Source organism: Lagenorhynchus albirostris, chromosome 15 (genome assembly GCF_949774975.1).
Source record: "Lagenorhynchus albirostris chromosome 15, mLagAlb1.1, whole genome shotgun sequence".
Lineage (NCBI taxonomy): Eukaryota > Metazoa > Chordata > Mammalia > Artiodactyla > Delphinidae > Lagenorhynchus > Lagenorhynchus albirostris.
The window spans coordinates 66,738,689-66,755,714 of NC_083109.1; the positions used below are offsets into that span (position 1 = coordinate 66,738,689).

The window sequence follows — 17,026 nt, forward strand, 5'->3', positions numbered from 1 at the left end:
CTCGCTGCCTAGCAGTCCGGTTGTCATGTCGCCGTGCTCCTACTCTCTGCCTGTGGATACGTGAAAGTAAGACTTTCCGCCCTTGGGGGAGGATGTGCTTAGCTCCAGTGCTTAATTGGAGTTTTCTTTAGTTGGTTCTGGGTATTAATTACTGCTGTGCTTATAGTCATTAATGGATTAGCAGAATTACTACTTGCTTTTATTTTAGTTAATTTTTGTGTGTGTTGATTCATTCAATGAATATTTCCTGAATACCTACTATGTGTCAGGCCCTATTCTAAGCCCCAGGAAGTGATAAGACCAAATCTCTGCTGTACTTTTAAACCATTCTGTTCTCTAATTCTGTACTTTCACTGAATCCTGCTTTCATTGGAAAGTGGGGCAAAGGGAGTCTAGGAGAGATGGGTCTTTTGTCTCCTCCAAGTGGGTTGTGATAAAGATGTTTGAGGACCAGACATGTACCTTTGACCTGGTCCAGTTCTGCCTCTTGATTAGAGTCCAGTGAATTTCCATTTACGATGCAGTGAAAGGGGCATGGCCACAAGGCTTGGGAAATGCCCAGCCCCAGGTGGCTCTGGTGAGTCTGTCAGCATCAGGGGTCGTCAGCTCCTAAGATAAGAAACCCAGGATTGCTCTTAAGGCAAAGGTTTTCTCTCAGGTTGGGCACATCTGGGCTAGCAAAGACAATATCTCATTTGTGTGTTGCTGAGAAAGTGGTTTGACTAGGTATGGTTCAGCTAACTCAGGACTCATATGGATGGGTTTCTCCTGTTGCCAAGGAAAATGTAAGAGACCCATTTCTCCTCTGTCCTGGGATGGGAAGGCCATAGCCTCCACCAAGATTTTTATGGAGGGCAAGTCATCTTCCCTTTCCACACTTAGATAGGAGCGCCCCTTCCTTATAATTCTGGAAACCTTAACTCTGGGTTGCAAACTCAAATGCATGGGGTGGCTATGGGAGGTGGCATAATAAAAATGGCTAACATGTATTGAGTACTTACTGTATACCTGGCGCTGTTCTAAGTGCTTTATAAATAATAACACATTTAGTCCTCGCAAAAATTCTATGAGGTAATTTTATACTCATTTTATAGACTAGGAATCTGAGACTAGGAATCTGAGGCACAGAGGGGTTAAATAGCTTTGAATTTGAATCTAAAGCCAGAACTGTTCACTACCACCTCCTATTGCCCTCAAGGCAATTAGCAGTCCAGTCGTAATGATGCAAAGCTCCTACTGTGTGTGTGCTTGTGGCTTTGCGAAAAGTTGGCATTTCCATGATTTCGTTCGGAAGAAATGGCACAAGTGGGATTCAAACTGGTCCCTGAGTCCCTGAGCTCAGTTTCTACCCTACGCTATTTCTCATGGATAAATCCGATTGGAGAACAACATTACTCATTTCAATAAAGAAACAGACTCACATTTCCTGAAATTCTCTTTCCTCTGTTCCTTCCCCATGTCGCTCATTCCTCAGGTTGCCATGGAGTCTCGGCTCCCTCCTCCAATGACATCATCAAGCTGGCTGAAGCCAACGCCTGCTGGGCCCCCGAGGGCCTGCTCTGCCTGGGGGAGGATGCGTTCCTCAGGAGCGTGGAGCTGCTGGGGGCCGTCAGGAGCTTCAGCCCAGCTCAGCTGAGGACCCTGAAGGAGAAGGCAGTACAGGTGAAGCCCATCTCAGGGAGGAAGCACTCACAGAGGGAAACCCAACACAGGGTCCCAGCCCTGCTGTGCACAGACCCCTGTCTTTCACTTTCACTTGGGTCATCTTGTTGAAATCTCGCTGCATCAGTTCAGAGCCATAGTTGTGATCTCCGCACCGGCGAGATTTCTAGCTCCTCCCTCCTAGGGCTCTGGCCGGGAATGAGATGTGTCTTGGCATCTGAGGTAGGTTCAGTAAATCAAATTCCGTGGTGCCTCTGACTGAGGTGGTTTCCAGGAACTGCGCCTTTTCTTTCTCCACTCGGAGAACCCCACTGCTGCTTGCAGGAGGTTTTCTCAGAACCTGTTGCAAATTCACCTGAAAACAGAGCAGAAAGGAATAAAAAGATGACTAGAAGTAATTTGCCATCTTTGTAAAGATCACTTGTTTCAGCTATTAGGATGGCTGTGGACTGTATAGTTACCCTTGTGGGGTTAAGACATTAAATTCCTTAAAATGACAACTCTATTTTTTTATATGAGTAATCCAAGTTTATTGTAGAAAAGTCAGAAAATAATAAAGAAGAAAATCAGTCCTAATCTTTTACCCAGAGGTAAGCGCTTGTTAATATTTTGGTACGTTCATCTGAAGCTTCCCAGACTTCTGTGTATGTGTGTAAAGTATATTTATATATTTCATACATACGTATATATGCTACAAAATATAGCATCACAGTCACCTACTGTTCAATAGCTTGCTGTCCACACCAACAGTGTATAGTGCATATTTTTATATATCAGAAATATAAATCTATATCAGTATTTTAAATAGCTATATAATACTTTATGGCTGGTTTTTATTTATTTATTTAACCAGTTGGTAGACTTTTAGATTGTTTATTTTTTTTAAGGCCTCAAGGTGCATATTTATACATACTTCTTTGGCCACTTGTCTTATTACTCACTTAGGCTAGATTCCCAGAGATGGAATTTCTGAGTCAAAGAGTTTAAATATTTTAAAAGCTTTTGATGCATGTAGCCAGATTCCCCTCTAAAAAGCATGTACCGATTTACATTCTCAACACCAGCAAATGGGGGTATCCTGTACCCCATATCTTTCCAATTCTCTTTACTCCTTGTCCAATGGTCAGCCAATTTACTGTTCTTTGATTGTTGTTAACATACATTTCTTTAATTATGCCTGAGACTGAACTTTTCCCATATGTTTATTTCTTCTTTTGTGAATTTCCTGTTCATGTCTTTTGTCTGTTAAAAAAAATAATAGTCTAATCTGGCTTTTTCTCTCACCTGAAGGTTTGGGACACGCCTTCGTACTGGAGAGAGTACCATCTCGTCTCCCTGGGGCGCATCGTTCTGGCTCTTACTGAGAGCGAGCTTGAGCAGTTGGATCTCAGCTCCATCGACACTGTGGCTTCCCTCAGCCAGCAGACAGAGTGGACCCCAGGACAGGTAAGTAGATGTTGCTGGACCTTTCAAATATTCTACTTCTGTCTTAATTTTGTGTATATTTTCCTTTACGTCCTAGAACATACTTAATAGTATTTATAATAATAGCTTTAAAAACCTTTCCTGCTAATTCCATCATAATTGTCATTTCTGAGACTCTTTCTGTTAGCTAATTTTCCCCATAGTTATGGGTCATATTTTCTTATTTGCAAGTCTAGTAATCTTGGCGGGCTGATGGGCATTGTACATTTTACGTCTTTGCGCACCCACCCAATTTAGTGGTACTCCTTTAAAGAGTATTGGGCTTTGTTCTGACATACACTTAAATTACTTTTAGATCAGTATGATCATTTTGAGGCTTCCCTTTGAGCATTATAAGGGTGAGTCTAGACTGAGCTTTATTCTGTGGTTAATTTATCCCCATCACTGAGACATGATTCTTCTGAGGACTCTATCCAATGCTCCGTGTATTTCAGGACCTCTTCTCTCTGGCTGGTGGGAATGTGAACTCTTTCCAGCTCCATGTGAGCTCTGAGAATTGTTCAGCCTACGGCTTTCTGATGCCTTTTTTGATATTTATGTGGAGTTTCATTCCTTGCATGTGACCGGCACTCAGCCAGACTTGAGAAGACCTCTCTGCAGATTTCTGGAGCTCTCTCTCTTTCTCCGTGCAGTTTCTTTCTCTCCAGTACTTTGCCCAACAAATTATAGGATCCCTGGCCTCTCTGAACTTGGATCTCTGTATCCTCAACTCAGCCTGACCGCTGGGCTTTTTTGGGTTCCCTTTCCTGCTCCATAGCCTGGAAGCTGCCTATGGGCAGAGAGCAAGGGCAATTGTGGGGCTCACCTGATCTGTCTTCCTTCTCCCAGGATTATAGGCCTGTGCTCCCTGCTGTCCAGTGTCTAAATGCAGCTGTTTCATATACTTTGTTCACACTTCATGGTGAGAGGGTGATTCCTGTGTCAGTTAATTCTTCACAGGCTAAAGAAGAAGTTCTGTCCAGAATTTAATTGTTTCAGTTGGGAGGGCAGTTAATCCACTGTATTGCTAGAAAGGAGAGTCTTAGTTGCTCCGTGTTAACTTCATTCTCAGGCAGCCCTCCCTCAGCTGTTGTCTCCAGCGCTAGGCTTATATACCATGTAATTAGCAACCCCAGAAAAAAGTGCCCCTTTCTCATTAATTTTTCAAACAGTCCCAGCATTGACTCCAATCATGCAGTTGCCCGGCCCTAAACTATCTGGTCAGGATTAGAATATGTGGGTTGGCCTGGCATACACCAGGGAGTGGAATCCATCTCACCAGGACCATATGTACTGAGGACGGGGAGCGTGTGTGTCATAACAATCCCCAAAGATGTCTACATCCGCATCCCTGGAGCCTGTGACTATGTTACCTTATGTGGCAAAAGGGACTTTGCAGGTGTGAGTAGGTTAAGGACCTTGAGATGGGAGGTGATCCTGGTGGGCCCAACATAATCACAAGGGTCCTTAGAAAGGACCACAGATACAGAAGGCAATGTGACAGTGGAAGCAGAGGGACAAGGGACACACTGAGAGATTTGAAGGTGCAGTGCTGCTGGTTTTGAAGATGGAAGATGGGACTCTGAGTCAAGGAATTCAGGCAGACTCTAGAAGCTAAAACAGGCAGGGAAATGAATTCTCTCTAGAGCCTCCAGAACGAACACATCTTGCTGACCCATTTTAGGACTTGAGACCCCCCAGAACTGTAAAAGAATATATCCATGTTGTTTCAGGCCACTAAGTTTGTGGTAATTTGTTACAGCAGCAAGAGGAAATGAGCACAGGTGGTTCACCAAAGGAAAAGCATGGTGTTCTCAAAGGGAGAATGGACGCTGGGCAAGCAAAACCAAGGCATGGCCCCTACTCTCATGAGCTTTTTGTAATCAGGATTGCCATGTCACATGACTCTGGGTGGTACCATTCAAAGAGAACATGGTGTGAATTGTGCCCCCCTGGAGTTAGGTAACGTGGAGGTCCTGGCCATGAGGATTAAGTGAGTTAATACATGTTAAATATGGTGAACAATGCCTGCGACATAGTAGTCAACAAAAATTAGTTGTCTTCATCAGCATATTGTCATTGTCACACTCCCTCTCTGGTAGTTTAACACCTTCCTCATTTGCAAGGTGAGGGGGTTGGACCCCCAAGTCTGCAGTTCCTTCTACTCTGACGTTCTACAATCCTGGGGTTCCGTGACACTAAAACTGGTTTTGACTGGTTTGAGAAGTGCCACATCACATTTCCAATGTTAAAGTCATTCTGTTCGCAGTCTGGGAGAAAACAGAAGAATATATCCAACTTAGAACCCAGAGTATCTCTTTCCCTTTTTACCAGTTTTCAGTTCCCATGGATGGCAGTGAGATTTATCAATATGTTTGAAGAGGATATGGAAATCAACATTTGCAAATATCATTTGCAGTCAGTTCCTCAACTTCAGCTCCCGATCAAACGCTTCAATGCGTGTTTCTAGATTAATAGTCAGACCTGGCGGAACTACATTAACAGATAGTTCAGCTTAAAAACCAATATAAAGGGAAAAAAAAACTACTATAGAAGCCAGAGGGATGAACAGAGAGATTGAAATCTTACAGCTATTCACTTTTCAGTGGTTAATATTGCCTAAAAGTGCTGGTATTAATTGTCTTGGAATCATTACAGATACAGTGCTCCAGTCACTCAAGGAAATATATTGTAGCTTATCACCGTGCAGGCCAAGCTTGCATTTTCCAGGTTCCAGTCGCAAGGACAAGTTAATATCACATCTTCAAAGTAATTTTATTTGAATTGTATTTCTGCACTTTCATTTTAAAATGGGCATGCCTGATGGTTGGGGGGGGGCACAGATTGCTGTGAGTCAATGAATGAAACCTGATTATGAAGACTTAATAAAAGCTAACTTGAATCTCCATCTTTCCTTCATCCCCAAACATCTTCACTGGCTCTGAAGTCAGACTGCCCAGGTTGTAATCCTAGAACCATTATCTACTAGCTGTGTAACCTTGGCATAGTTACTTAACCTCTCTGTGCCTCAGTTTCCTCATCTGTGAAATAGAGATAATATTAATATTTACTTCCCAGGGTTGTTGTGAGGATTAGATGAGATAGTATGTGTAAATGGTCAAAACAGTGTTGGCATACAGTAAGCATTCAATAAATATTAGCTATTATTACTTTGGATGCACATTGCCATTCAAAGACATTTAAATCTAAACGTTGTGTTACTGAAATTCACTTACAGTACCTGTGAGCTTTGTAATCATTGAGGGGAAACTTCATGAAGACACTGACCAGTCCAGTTTGCAGAGACGTGGGAAATCTCTCTGAAGCCAGTCCATCACATGACGGCAATAATCTGATGCCATTTCGAAGGAGTATATATTGCCTACAGCTTCTACAGCTCACTCACTCCGATGTTCATTCATTCATTCAAAGAGTACTTATTATTCCCAAAGTACCCTAATATGGGCCAGGCATTGTATCAGGTACTAGGGACGGAGGAGTGAACTCGCTGGCTATGGTCTTTGTCTTTGGAGATTCTACTGGGTGATACAGACGAAAAGTTGAGTGATCAAGGTGAAACATTTAATAAATTTTGATAAGTGATAAGCAGAAAATGGACAAGGTGCTCATGGAAATAGTGGGGAGGGAAGCTACCTGGGATGGGGGAATCCAGGAAGTCTTCTCTGAGCAGGTAGCATTTAAACAGACCTGAGGGATAGAGAGACAACAGCCACGTGAAAAGTGGAATCCCATTTCAGCGTTTCGCAATCTTTGGCAATACTTTTTCTTAATGCTGGAGTGATCTATAGTGTGTGATGGGATGGGAGATTAAAGGGAGACGGGAAGATTCACTGTATCCCTGTGACCCTCACTTCCATTCAGGAGATGTCCGTCCTTGGAGGTCTCCTCCCTATCTTTGCCTTGTGAGCTCTGGCCCTTTTGTAATCTTCTGCATCTGCCTCCATGAGCCCTGAGGAGCCAGACAATTATACAGCTCATCTTCAAGAGATTGACTTGGGTCCTTCCTCAGATCCAACATATCTGGATCAAATTAATCAGGGTTAATCCAGTTACAAGTGACAGAAAACCCAACTCAAAGTGGCTTGAACAAGAATGGAATTGACTCCCATAACTGAGAAGGTCAAGGGTGGAATTAAGGTATGGCTGGATCCAGGGGCTTCAACACTACTGTCAGGAAGCCATCTCACACCAATTTTTTTTTTTTTTTCCTGCGGTACACGGGCCTCTCACTGTTGTGGCCTCTCCCGTTGTGGAGCACAGGCTCCGGACGTGCAGGCTCAGTGGCCGTGGCTCACGGGCCCAGCCGCTCCGCGGCATGTGGGATCTTCCCGGACCGGGGCACCCTGCATCGGCAGGCGGACTCTCAACCACTGCGCCACCAGGGAAGCCCATCACACCAATTTTTGACCCTGCTTTCCTTTACGTGGGCTTTGTTCAGAGGCAGTTTCTTTCTTTCTTTTCTTTTTTTTTTTAAAAATAAATTTATTTATTTATTTTATTTTTGGCTGCATTGGGTCTTAGTTGCTGTGCGTGGGCTTTCTCTAGTTGCAGTGAGTGGGGGCTGCTCTTCGTTGCGGTGCACGGGCTTCTCATTGTGGTGGCTTCTCTTCTTGCGGAACACGGGCTCTAGGCGCACGGGCTTCAGTAGTTGTGGCACGCAGGCTCAGTAGTTGTGGCGCACAGGCTTAGTTGCTTCATGGCATGTGGACTCTTCCCAGACCAGGGATTGAACCCACGTCCCCTGCATTAGCAGGCAGATTCTTAACCACTGCACCACCAGGGAAGTCCCCAGAGGCAGTTTCTTTCCATGTGTTGAGTTCTAGCAGATTCAGGTGTTTGTCCTTCCAAGGTCCAGTCCACAATAAAGAAAGCTCTTCTCTTCTAATTGCTCCAACCAAAGTCCTGGTTGGTTTTGACTGGATTACATTCCTAATGTAGAACCAGTCACTGCAGCCAGGCTAAGAGACAAACTGACTGGCCAGGACTAGGCCATAGCATCACCTCTGGAACTCCGAATGCAGTTAGCTCCAATTGAACCACATGAAGTGAGAGAGTAGGAGGTCTGGCTCTCCAGGGCAGGTCATGAATAATCAATGGTCACTATACTAAAATTACAGGGACCCTACACTACACATCAGCCCCTAAAGCAAAGCTCATTGAAGAGATTCCTGTGTGTTTTTTTAATGCCAAAGGATTTAACGTACTACTCCCTGGAATTGAAGAGTGAGAGGCAAACCTATTTCAGGGTAGATTTCACGAAGGTAACATTTGACTTGAACTCCCAAATAAAAGGATGGTCGGATTTTAACAGTTGGGAATGCAGGAGGTGCATTTCAGATGGAGGCGCTGACTTGAGAAAAGGTGCAAAGGCAGAAAATTACAAGGTCAGAAAGTTGTGACAACTGTTGCTGGAAAAGTCTGGATCCTGATGCAGAAGAACTTAAATGACCAAACTATGTGAAGGTCATGAGTGATGAAGGGAATAAGCCAGCAGACACAGACACAAGGTATAGGTGTCTTTAATACTGGTGAAGGACACGAGAGCTTCACGGCCTAAAGATGCCTCCATAGATCAGGGGACATACTCCGTAGAAGCAGGACCTTCAGGAGGCTAACCTGGATGAGCGGCTGGGATGATTTGGAGTGGGGAGTGTGTTCGGAGGAGTAGGGCGGGCGATCAGTCAGGAGGCTGGCTCCGTTATCCCCTCAGACCTTGGGGTCTTGGTCATCCCTGGATAGTTCATTTCCTATCCTCCCACATTTTTATAGGCTAAATCCATTCTGCAAGGGTTCCTGGAGGATTCAGGCTATAGTGTCCAGGATCTGAAGAGCTTCCACTTAGTAGGACTTGGTGCAACCCTGTGTGCCATGAACATCACCGAAATCTCACTTATAAAGATCTCAGAATTCAGGTAACCAAAACACTAGTGTGCAAAATAGCAAATGATTGATTGGTTCGTTCGTTCATTCATTCAGCAAGATGTTTTCTGCTTCCTCATGCTTTGCAACTTTTCTGGGCTAAAATAGGGAGTGAGATTAGCTGGATCATTTTTTGGTGCTGAAACCTTCTGCATATCTTTTTTTGGCCGGAGCGTCTCCCAGGCTCACACTACATCCTCCCTCACAACCAGGGTGGTGGTGGCCAGAATTGGGACCCTGGTCTGCAGCACCCACGTCTTGGCAGAGTTTAAGAGGAAGGCAGAAGTTGTGTTTGGGGGGCCCACCGAGTGGTCCAGCTCTGTCCTGCAGGAGCTTGGGACCATTGCAGGTAAGAGACACCTTGAGTATGCCTTTCTCTCCCTTTCCAACTTTAAATCTGGGGACAGAAACAAAATAATGAAAGAATCAGGACAGAAATAAAGATGCAGACGTAGAGAATGGACTTGAGGACACAGGGTGGGGGGAAGGGTAAGCTGGGACGAAGTGAGAGAGTGGCATGGACATATATACACTACCAAATGTGGGAAGCAGCCGCATAGCACAGGGAGATCAGCTTGGTGCTTTGTGACCACCTAGAGGGGTGGGATAGGGAGGGTGGGAGGGAGACGCAAGAGGGAGGAGATATGGGGATATATGTATATGTATAACTGATTCACTTAGTTATACAGCAGAAACTAACACAACATTGTAAAGCAATTATACTCTAATAAAGATGTTAAAAAATAAAGGTTAAATAATATAGTCTTGAAAAAAAAAAGAATCCTTGACCACGTGTAGTGACTATCTATAGAGTTATGGTAGAACCTAGATTTCATGACTTCAAGTTGCAGAGGGTGGGGTCTGCAAGTCTGCTTTTTAAACAAGCTCTCTTGGTAATTTTTGTTAGCTAAAGTGGTTTAGAATGTTATTTAATTGGCTCCAAAATAGATTTATACACCATTTGAAATTTGTGTAAAGTGAAGCTCCTTCCGGGCGTACATCTCCTTGTAGGAGACCAATCAGGGTTAACGTGACCCACATTTTTTTTCCTGAGTTGATTAAGGAACCTGATTCCCCAGTGTGATTCTCAGGGACTTTTGTAAGGAAAGATGTTTGCCTAGAACACGCAGATCTGTACATTATGCAGCACCATTAATAAAACAAATGGAGTTCTGATGGCTTGAACTAAACCCTCATGATTCCTTTTTCTCCCCAGCTGGATTAAGTAAGGAAGAGCTCCGAATGCTTGACAAGGATTTGATGCCATATTTCCAGCCATCAGCAATCAGATGCCTTCCTGATGAGATATTCAAAGTAGGTACTCAGTTCCTCAAGGAGAATGGGAGCTTGACCCTATTTCAAATCACACAGGGAGGCAGATGGTGGGCCTTGGAGTCTAGGGACCTGCAACCAGCCTTCTGCTAATAGGGCCAGAGGAGAGCTGTGTGCCAACAGTGGATGGATCACAAGATAATTTTAGGTGTTTTTGTTTTTTAAGTATTTTTTTCTTCAATTTAAATTTATCTTTTAATTGTATCTATTTTTACGGTTTCCTGCTCTTCGTAGCCACTGGTACTGATTTTCTATTTATGATGGTGTGACAGGTGCATATTCCCTTATCCAAAACCCTTGGGGGCATATATATATTTCAGAATTTGGAATTTTCCAGATTTTAGGAAGATCACTCTGTGAAACTACAGTATTGTAACTTAATACCTTCAGCAGTGTCTGGGGAAGCACCTTGTAAGCCAATGCATTAATATTTCTGTGAAGAAATCTGTGACAGATCACACTAATTGGAATAAGTAGAGACTATAAATGGTCTCACATCAATTTAGATCAGATTTTGCTGGCAAATAAGTTTGTCTTAAACGTTGGAAAAAACTTTGTTTTCTGACTTTTTTGGACTTCAGAACTGCAGATGAGGGATAACATTTCCTGTATAACATTTCCTTTTAAAATAAAATTAAGTAAAATATTTTAATTGATTTTAAGAAAAGTGTTAAGGAAGCCACAGTAGGACAGGTGACAAACAGCTATGGAAAAAATTGAGAGGGTTGAGTTGGATCAACTGAGGTTAGGGAAGCAGGGTATCCAGTGAGAGGTCCTTCCTTCCTGTCCATGTACAAGATGAGGAGAGGGTTTGGTGGGGACAGTCTGCTCTGATGTGGAGTGACGCTGGTGTTCTTGCCCGCTGTGTAACTTGGAAACACATTCTGTCCATAAAAACTGGATAAGGCACACACAGGAGGCTAGACAAACTCCCATGATGCAACATCATTGGTTCATTTTAATAAAGAGAGCGGACCTTGAACCGCTTCAGCACCCGGGACAGTTCCCAGCACAGAACAGGTGTGATAGCTGTTTAGGGGAAATAAGTCAGTCAGAGTCCTTAATGCCATTGAGCTTCTCCTCTGGGGGCTCTGCACGGGGTAGGCAGCTTGGTTCTTGATGCTGGCATGTTGCTGAGCACTTTCTCCTGGTCTTGTTTGGAATGCAGTCTGTAGCTTACCTACTCCAAAAATTCTTAGTGGCCACTTACATTGTGGTAGGCTCCAGCCTAGGCACTAGGATGTAGGCTCCAGGCTGGTGCACCTGGGATGCACTGGTGAAGGGGTATAACACAGTGCCCTCAGGGGCTTGAAAAGTAACATAAGGGAGTGCAGTGGCCAGGGTAGGGACTGGAGTGAACTGGAGAGCCCTGTCTAAATCTGGGGAAGCTGCTTCTCATCTCTGGCACATTGATGCAGTGTGACAATGTGGGCCAAGTATTGCTGGATCTTCCTTTTTTATCAGAATTCAGAAATCTCATTTTCATGTGAAATCTCCTGATAATTAAATGTTGGCAACCACTTTGAATCCATATTTTAAAACACAGTGCAATAGGCCTAGAGATTCAATCTGGCCTGTGGGTTGCAAGCAGCAACATTGGAAAAATAGATAATTTTTATAATGCAGACTCTATATTAATGGTAGACGTAAGGTGTAAGCCAGAAGAGCATGTCCTCTGTGTGTGTGTGTGTGTGTGTGTGTGTGTGTGTTTGTGGTGGGGGGAGGTGATGCTGAATTTTGCAGGGCGGGTTAGCTAGGTGGAGAGAGAGGAACAATGTTCCAGCAGAAGGAGGTGCTGCCTTCTGGGGCTGCAGACATGGGCCTCCATTCTCCAGGAGGGAAGGGTGCGAGCGCAGAGGACGCTGGAGAGGTGGGCAGGGCCCAGAGCTTGAAGCGCTCGTTACCATGTTCAGGAGCTTGAGCTGTGGCCTGGAGAGGTGGCAGGGAAGGGTTCTAAGCAGGGGCATGACATGATTCCAGAGAAGCATCAACCTGGACGGGAAAGAAGAAGGTGAAGGAGAGAAGACGATGGGGTGAAGGAGCAGAACCCCCTTTCTCAGAATCTGTGGGGCCCTTAGAAAATAAGCAGGATGACTTTAGAGCCCCCTGCCATCCCATCTCATTCCACACCTACTGGAACTAGTCACCAAGTCCTCTCTAGGATGGAAGCGACTTCAGAAAACATCTTGTTCAGGGCCTTCAAAGGACTTCTGCTCTCCGCAGAATTTCTCATTTCCGGTGTCCGTGGCAGACATCACTAATGGATTACTGTACTTTCCCTTCGCTGAGCCCTCACAGGACTCAGCAGCAAGGGTTAGAATCACTTAGGAGACGAGTTATCTGTGCCATCCCACATCTAGTCCAAAAGCCCAGAGAGGCTATGAAACTTGCCCAAGGTCACACAGCTGTTATGTGACAGAGCTGGGACACAGATTCAGGTCTTTGCCTTTTAGGTGTGTGTTTTCTCCTCCACATCAATGTTTCTCAGGTGGGGGACTTGAAGCATTGGGGGTGGGGTGGGGTGGAACCTTGCACTGCATTAAACAACACTGTCACCTTTTCACCTCTCCTTTACTACTGATTACTTGGAGGAGGAAGTCTCGATTTGGAGCTAAAATGTATTTAACACTTCTATAACACTTTAAATCCCCTTTTTTTTCTGTTTTTAAAGAGGCCTCAGGTTCAGACATCGTTGGCCAACACATAGAGCTACAATTCAACAGTGTCGTTTTATTTATTATGGCATATTTTAAATGAGTACTTCTTGCGAGTCATTCCAATTTTCCACTTTTGGAAATTTCCATTAAATTTTTTTCATTTTAAAATAAGTTTATTTTAGTAGTGAAAGAGTGATCTGGTTTTAAGTAAAAATCCTAGAGGAGCACATGGGTACGACGAAGGTGTGCGGGTGCTGGGCGGATGGCCGAGATTTGCGAAAGCCGCGGAGGGGCGCCTCTGAGGGCGCTGCCCCCTCTCCCCTGCAGGAGCTGTCCGCGGAGCAGATCGCCTTCTTGGGCCCGGAAAACGCCGCGGCCGTGACCCCAGCCCAGCGCCGGCAGCTCAGCATGTTGCAGCTGCAGAGCCTCCAGCAGGCGCTAGATGGCGCCAAGACGCGCTCCTGGCTGGACGCGCCTCCGAGCGCCAGCCCCACTCGGACCCCCGCCTCTCTTTCTCCTCCAGGTGAGCCGGACAGACCCAGCCCGGTCCCCCACTCCTAATCCCTTTCCTAGTCCCTTGGTCCGTCCTGCCAGACCCGGGGCAGCGGGAAGGTTCCTAAAATTCAGGGTGGGCTCTCTGACAGTCCTTGGAGATCCTGCATTCCCAGAAAAATCCAAAGGCCCTACCGAGCACATGTGAATGATTCTCAACTCCAGAGCACTTTAAAATCACGGGGGGAGACTTTTTTAAAAAACATTTATTTTTGGCTGCGTTGGGTCTTCGTTGTTGCGCGCGGGCTTTCTTTGGTTGCGGCGAGCGGGGCTACTCTTTGTTGCAGTGCTCAGGCGTCTCATTGCGGTGGCTTCTCTTGTTGCGGAGCACGGGCTCTAGGCGTGCGGGCTTCAGTAGTTGTGGCACGTGGGCTCAGTAGTTGTGGCTCGCGGGCTCTACAGCGCGGGCTTCAGTAGTTGTGGCGCACAGACTTAGTTGCACCGCTGCCTGTGGGGTCTTCCCGGACCAGGGCTCGAACCCATGTCCCCTGCATTGGCAGGCAGATTCTTAACCACTGCGCCACCAGGGAAGCCCCACCGGGGATCTTTTAAATACTGCCAGTCCCGTGGACCCCACCCAGAACCCACTGAATCAGAATTTTTTAGGACTTAAGTCCTGTCAGTGGTTCCTTTACTCCTCCCTCCTCACCGTCCAGTGTTAATTAATAAATTCAATTGACATATACTGGGCACCTGTTAATACTATGTGCCAAGCCTGCGGTAGGAGCAGGGAATACAGAGGTGAGTAAGGCAGGTAAGGCTCTCTCATAAATAAAGAAGATTTCAAATCTGGTAAGACCAGGGGAGGAAAGCAGCAGAAGGTGGTGGTGGTGACTAAGGGCTGAGCTGAGACAGAGGGGCCGGGGGTGTGGCTTTCCTTCCTGTCTTTCCTCCCTGCCTGCCTTACTCTCCCCCTCCCCTCACTCTCCCACTTCTCACCGCCTTTGGACTAAGCTGGTGCTGGGCTCTGGGGAGGCAACTGTGAACCAGCCAGGCGTGTCCTCTGTCCTCTCTGAACTCCCAGTCCAGCATGGGGGTGAGGGAAACTGCTGCTCCCCGGCGACCATGAGGCAGTACAAGGAGTGCTGTGAGGGGGGGGACACAGGCCCCCAGGAAATGCTCGGGAGAAGCAGCTACCTAGGCTTGGGAAAGCGGGGAGCGGCCATGGAAACCTCCAGAAGACAGTGATTCCTAAGCTGCAGACCAAGAGAAGAGAAGATGGACCCAGCCAGGTGGAGAGTGTCCCAGGTAGAGGGAAGAGTGAGTGCAGAAACCCAGAGAGCGAAGCTTGGTGCTTCGTTGTCTCCAGGTCTGCCCCCACCTCCCTTGGGGATAGCAAATTGGGGGATTCCCAATTTCTGCAGCCACAAGTGGCCAGACATGGCACCTGCAAACCAGAGCCACTTACTATCATCTTAAAGCCTTTTCATTGAAATATAATATGCATACATTTAAAAGTTATTTTAAAATGTTACAGTGTTTTGTGTATGTTATATAACGCACACAATAGGCGATGCACCTGGTTTAAAACACGAACCGTCCGAAAAGGTGTGCAGTGAGCTATCTCCCCCATCCCCTGTTCCTTAGTCGCCCAGTTCCCCTCCCCAGAGGCAACCAATGTCACCAGCTTGTGTATCTGTCCAGAGATACTCTACACATATCCATAGTTTATCCCTGCACTTTTACAAAACTTGTTATATACTTTGTTCTGTGCCTGGCATTTTTCACCTGACAGTGTACCTCGGAGGTAGCTCTACATCCGTACCTAGGAGCCGTGCGATTGTTGTTTCTCTGGCTACGGCATAACTGTAGTTAACTGGATCTCTGTAGATGACAATTCAGTTGTTTCTATTTTTATATTGTTACGAGCAGTGCTGCGGCGGATGACCTTATGTACTTTGCATCTGTTCAAGTATATCTGCGGGGTAAACTCTTCCACGTGGGATTGCTGGGTCAGAGGGTTTGGGCATGTGTAATTTTGATGGATGCTCGCCAGGCAGGAGAAGCCTAGATTCCTTCCCCTTCCTTTCACCCCACAGGCCTGAGCTGGGGCTGGCAGCTGGGTGAACCCTTCCAGTGGGCCAGGCACTTAATCTCTTGTTTTGTAAATTTGCTTCATTATCCGAATCATCTGGGAGTGATACTTAAAATTCCAAATCCCTGGGCCTGGTACCAGGCTTGCCGAATCAGAGCTTGCCCGGGGAGGATCCCAGAATTTGCGTTTTTAGCATTCTCCCCAGGTGACTCTTATGATTAAGGCAGCTCTGGTAGTCGCTGATTCACACAGTCTCATTTAATTCGCCTTTCCGTCCCTTGCAATTTGGGGTCATTATTCCTGTTTAGGAGTTGAGCAAACCAAGGTTGGGTGAGATCTAGTGAGTGGTTCAGGGAGAGGCACAGGGAGTGGTGTGTCCACCCTCCGCGGGCTGCTGAGACCTCCTGTGCACTCTTGTCTTGTCTTGTTTCCTTTTAGGAGCCTGGGTCTCCCAGGGTCTTGGGCTGGGCTGCCCTCTGCTGGTCCTGATGCCCAGGCTCGTGTGGTGAGTGGCATTTGCGCATTGCCCTGGGGCCCAGGCAGCCGCCCAGGGCACGTGGAGACCGTGGGCGCTGCAGACGGTGGGAGTCCCGCACCCCGACTCAGAGCCTCAGTGGGGGCAGGGAGACCCCGGGGCCTTGGAATTGAAGAGGCGCTAAAAGGAAGAATAATTGTTGAAAATGCTCTCGCACGTTCTTAACCTGGCTCGTGTCCTCAGCGGGGAGGCATTCTCTGCCTCATTTCAGTCTCCCTAGTTTTCCAGCTTGGAGACAGAGAAGCTGGGGAGGGAGGGGTGTTTCCTGTCAAAGCATGAAGACCTTGGTACAAGTCACTGCCCTCCCTCCAGAGGGAGATGCCGGAGAGCAGTGGGTGCAGGCAAAGGCGCCGTTTTTGCCAGGGCCTGATATGGCTTCAATTCTGGCTTAATTTCCCCTCCTTGGAGCTATGGGGTGCATTGGATTTCTCCTTCTTGGATACTTCGCAGAGCTGAAATAAATGAATCCCGCAACAGACGCCAATACTCCTGCCTGATTGCTGGGACTAATTGATGTTTTGGTGGGCATGGCATTGCTTGGAAATTAAAACAGTTAACATGGCTCAACGTTGAATCAATTTTAACATACATTTTCCAGATGCCTTCCATTTCCTTGGGAGGCGGCTGAGTGAATGGCTGTGGAATTATCGGTGAAACTTTCAAAACATTCCTTTCTTGATGGAGGTGGTGGCTCTTCTTGTTTTAAGTTGCTCTGGGCTTTGAGGATGGGTTGAAATCAGAGAAAATAAACTGTGTAAGCCAGTCACTCCTGTGATTTTGGCATAGCAGAACAAACGCACCCTCTGGCCCAATCCTTTTGGAGGCTGGGATGGAGTTACTTCTGGAAAT

At 46.2% G+C, this 17,026-nt stretch overlaps 1 protein-coding gene across 2 annotated transcripts in view; it reads left to right on the top strand.

Annotated features, from left to right (window-relative positions):
* OTOA (otoancorin) overlaps positions 1-16,665 on the top strand; it is a 60,105-nt gene extending 43,440 nt beyond the window's left edge. For both annotated transcript variants that reach the window (XM_060123176.1, XM_060123177.1), the window contains 7 exons: positions 1,475-1,662; positions 2,953-3,108; positions 8,917-9,059; positions 9,279-9,415; positions 10,283-10,380; positions 13,383-13,578; positions 16,081-16,665. In XM_060123176.1, coding sequence (XP_059979159.1) covers positions 1,475-1,662; positions 2,953-3,108; positions 8,917-9,059; positions 9,279-9,415; positions 10,283-10,380; positions 13,383-13,578; positions 16,081-16,151 — 989 coding nt within the window. In that variant the 3' untranslated portion in view covers positions 16,152-16,665. The remainder of the gene's footprint in view (positions 1-1,474; positions 1,663-2,952; positions 3,109-8,916; positions 9,060-9,278; positions 9,416-10,282; positions 10,381-13,382; positions 13,579-16,080) is intronic.
* Positions 16,666-17,026: the final 361 nt, after the last annotated feature.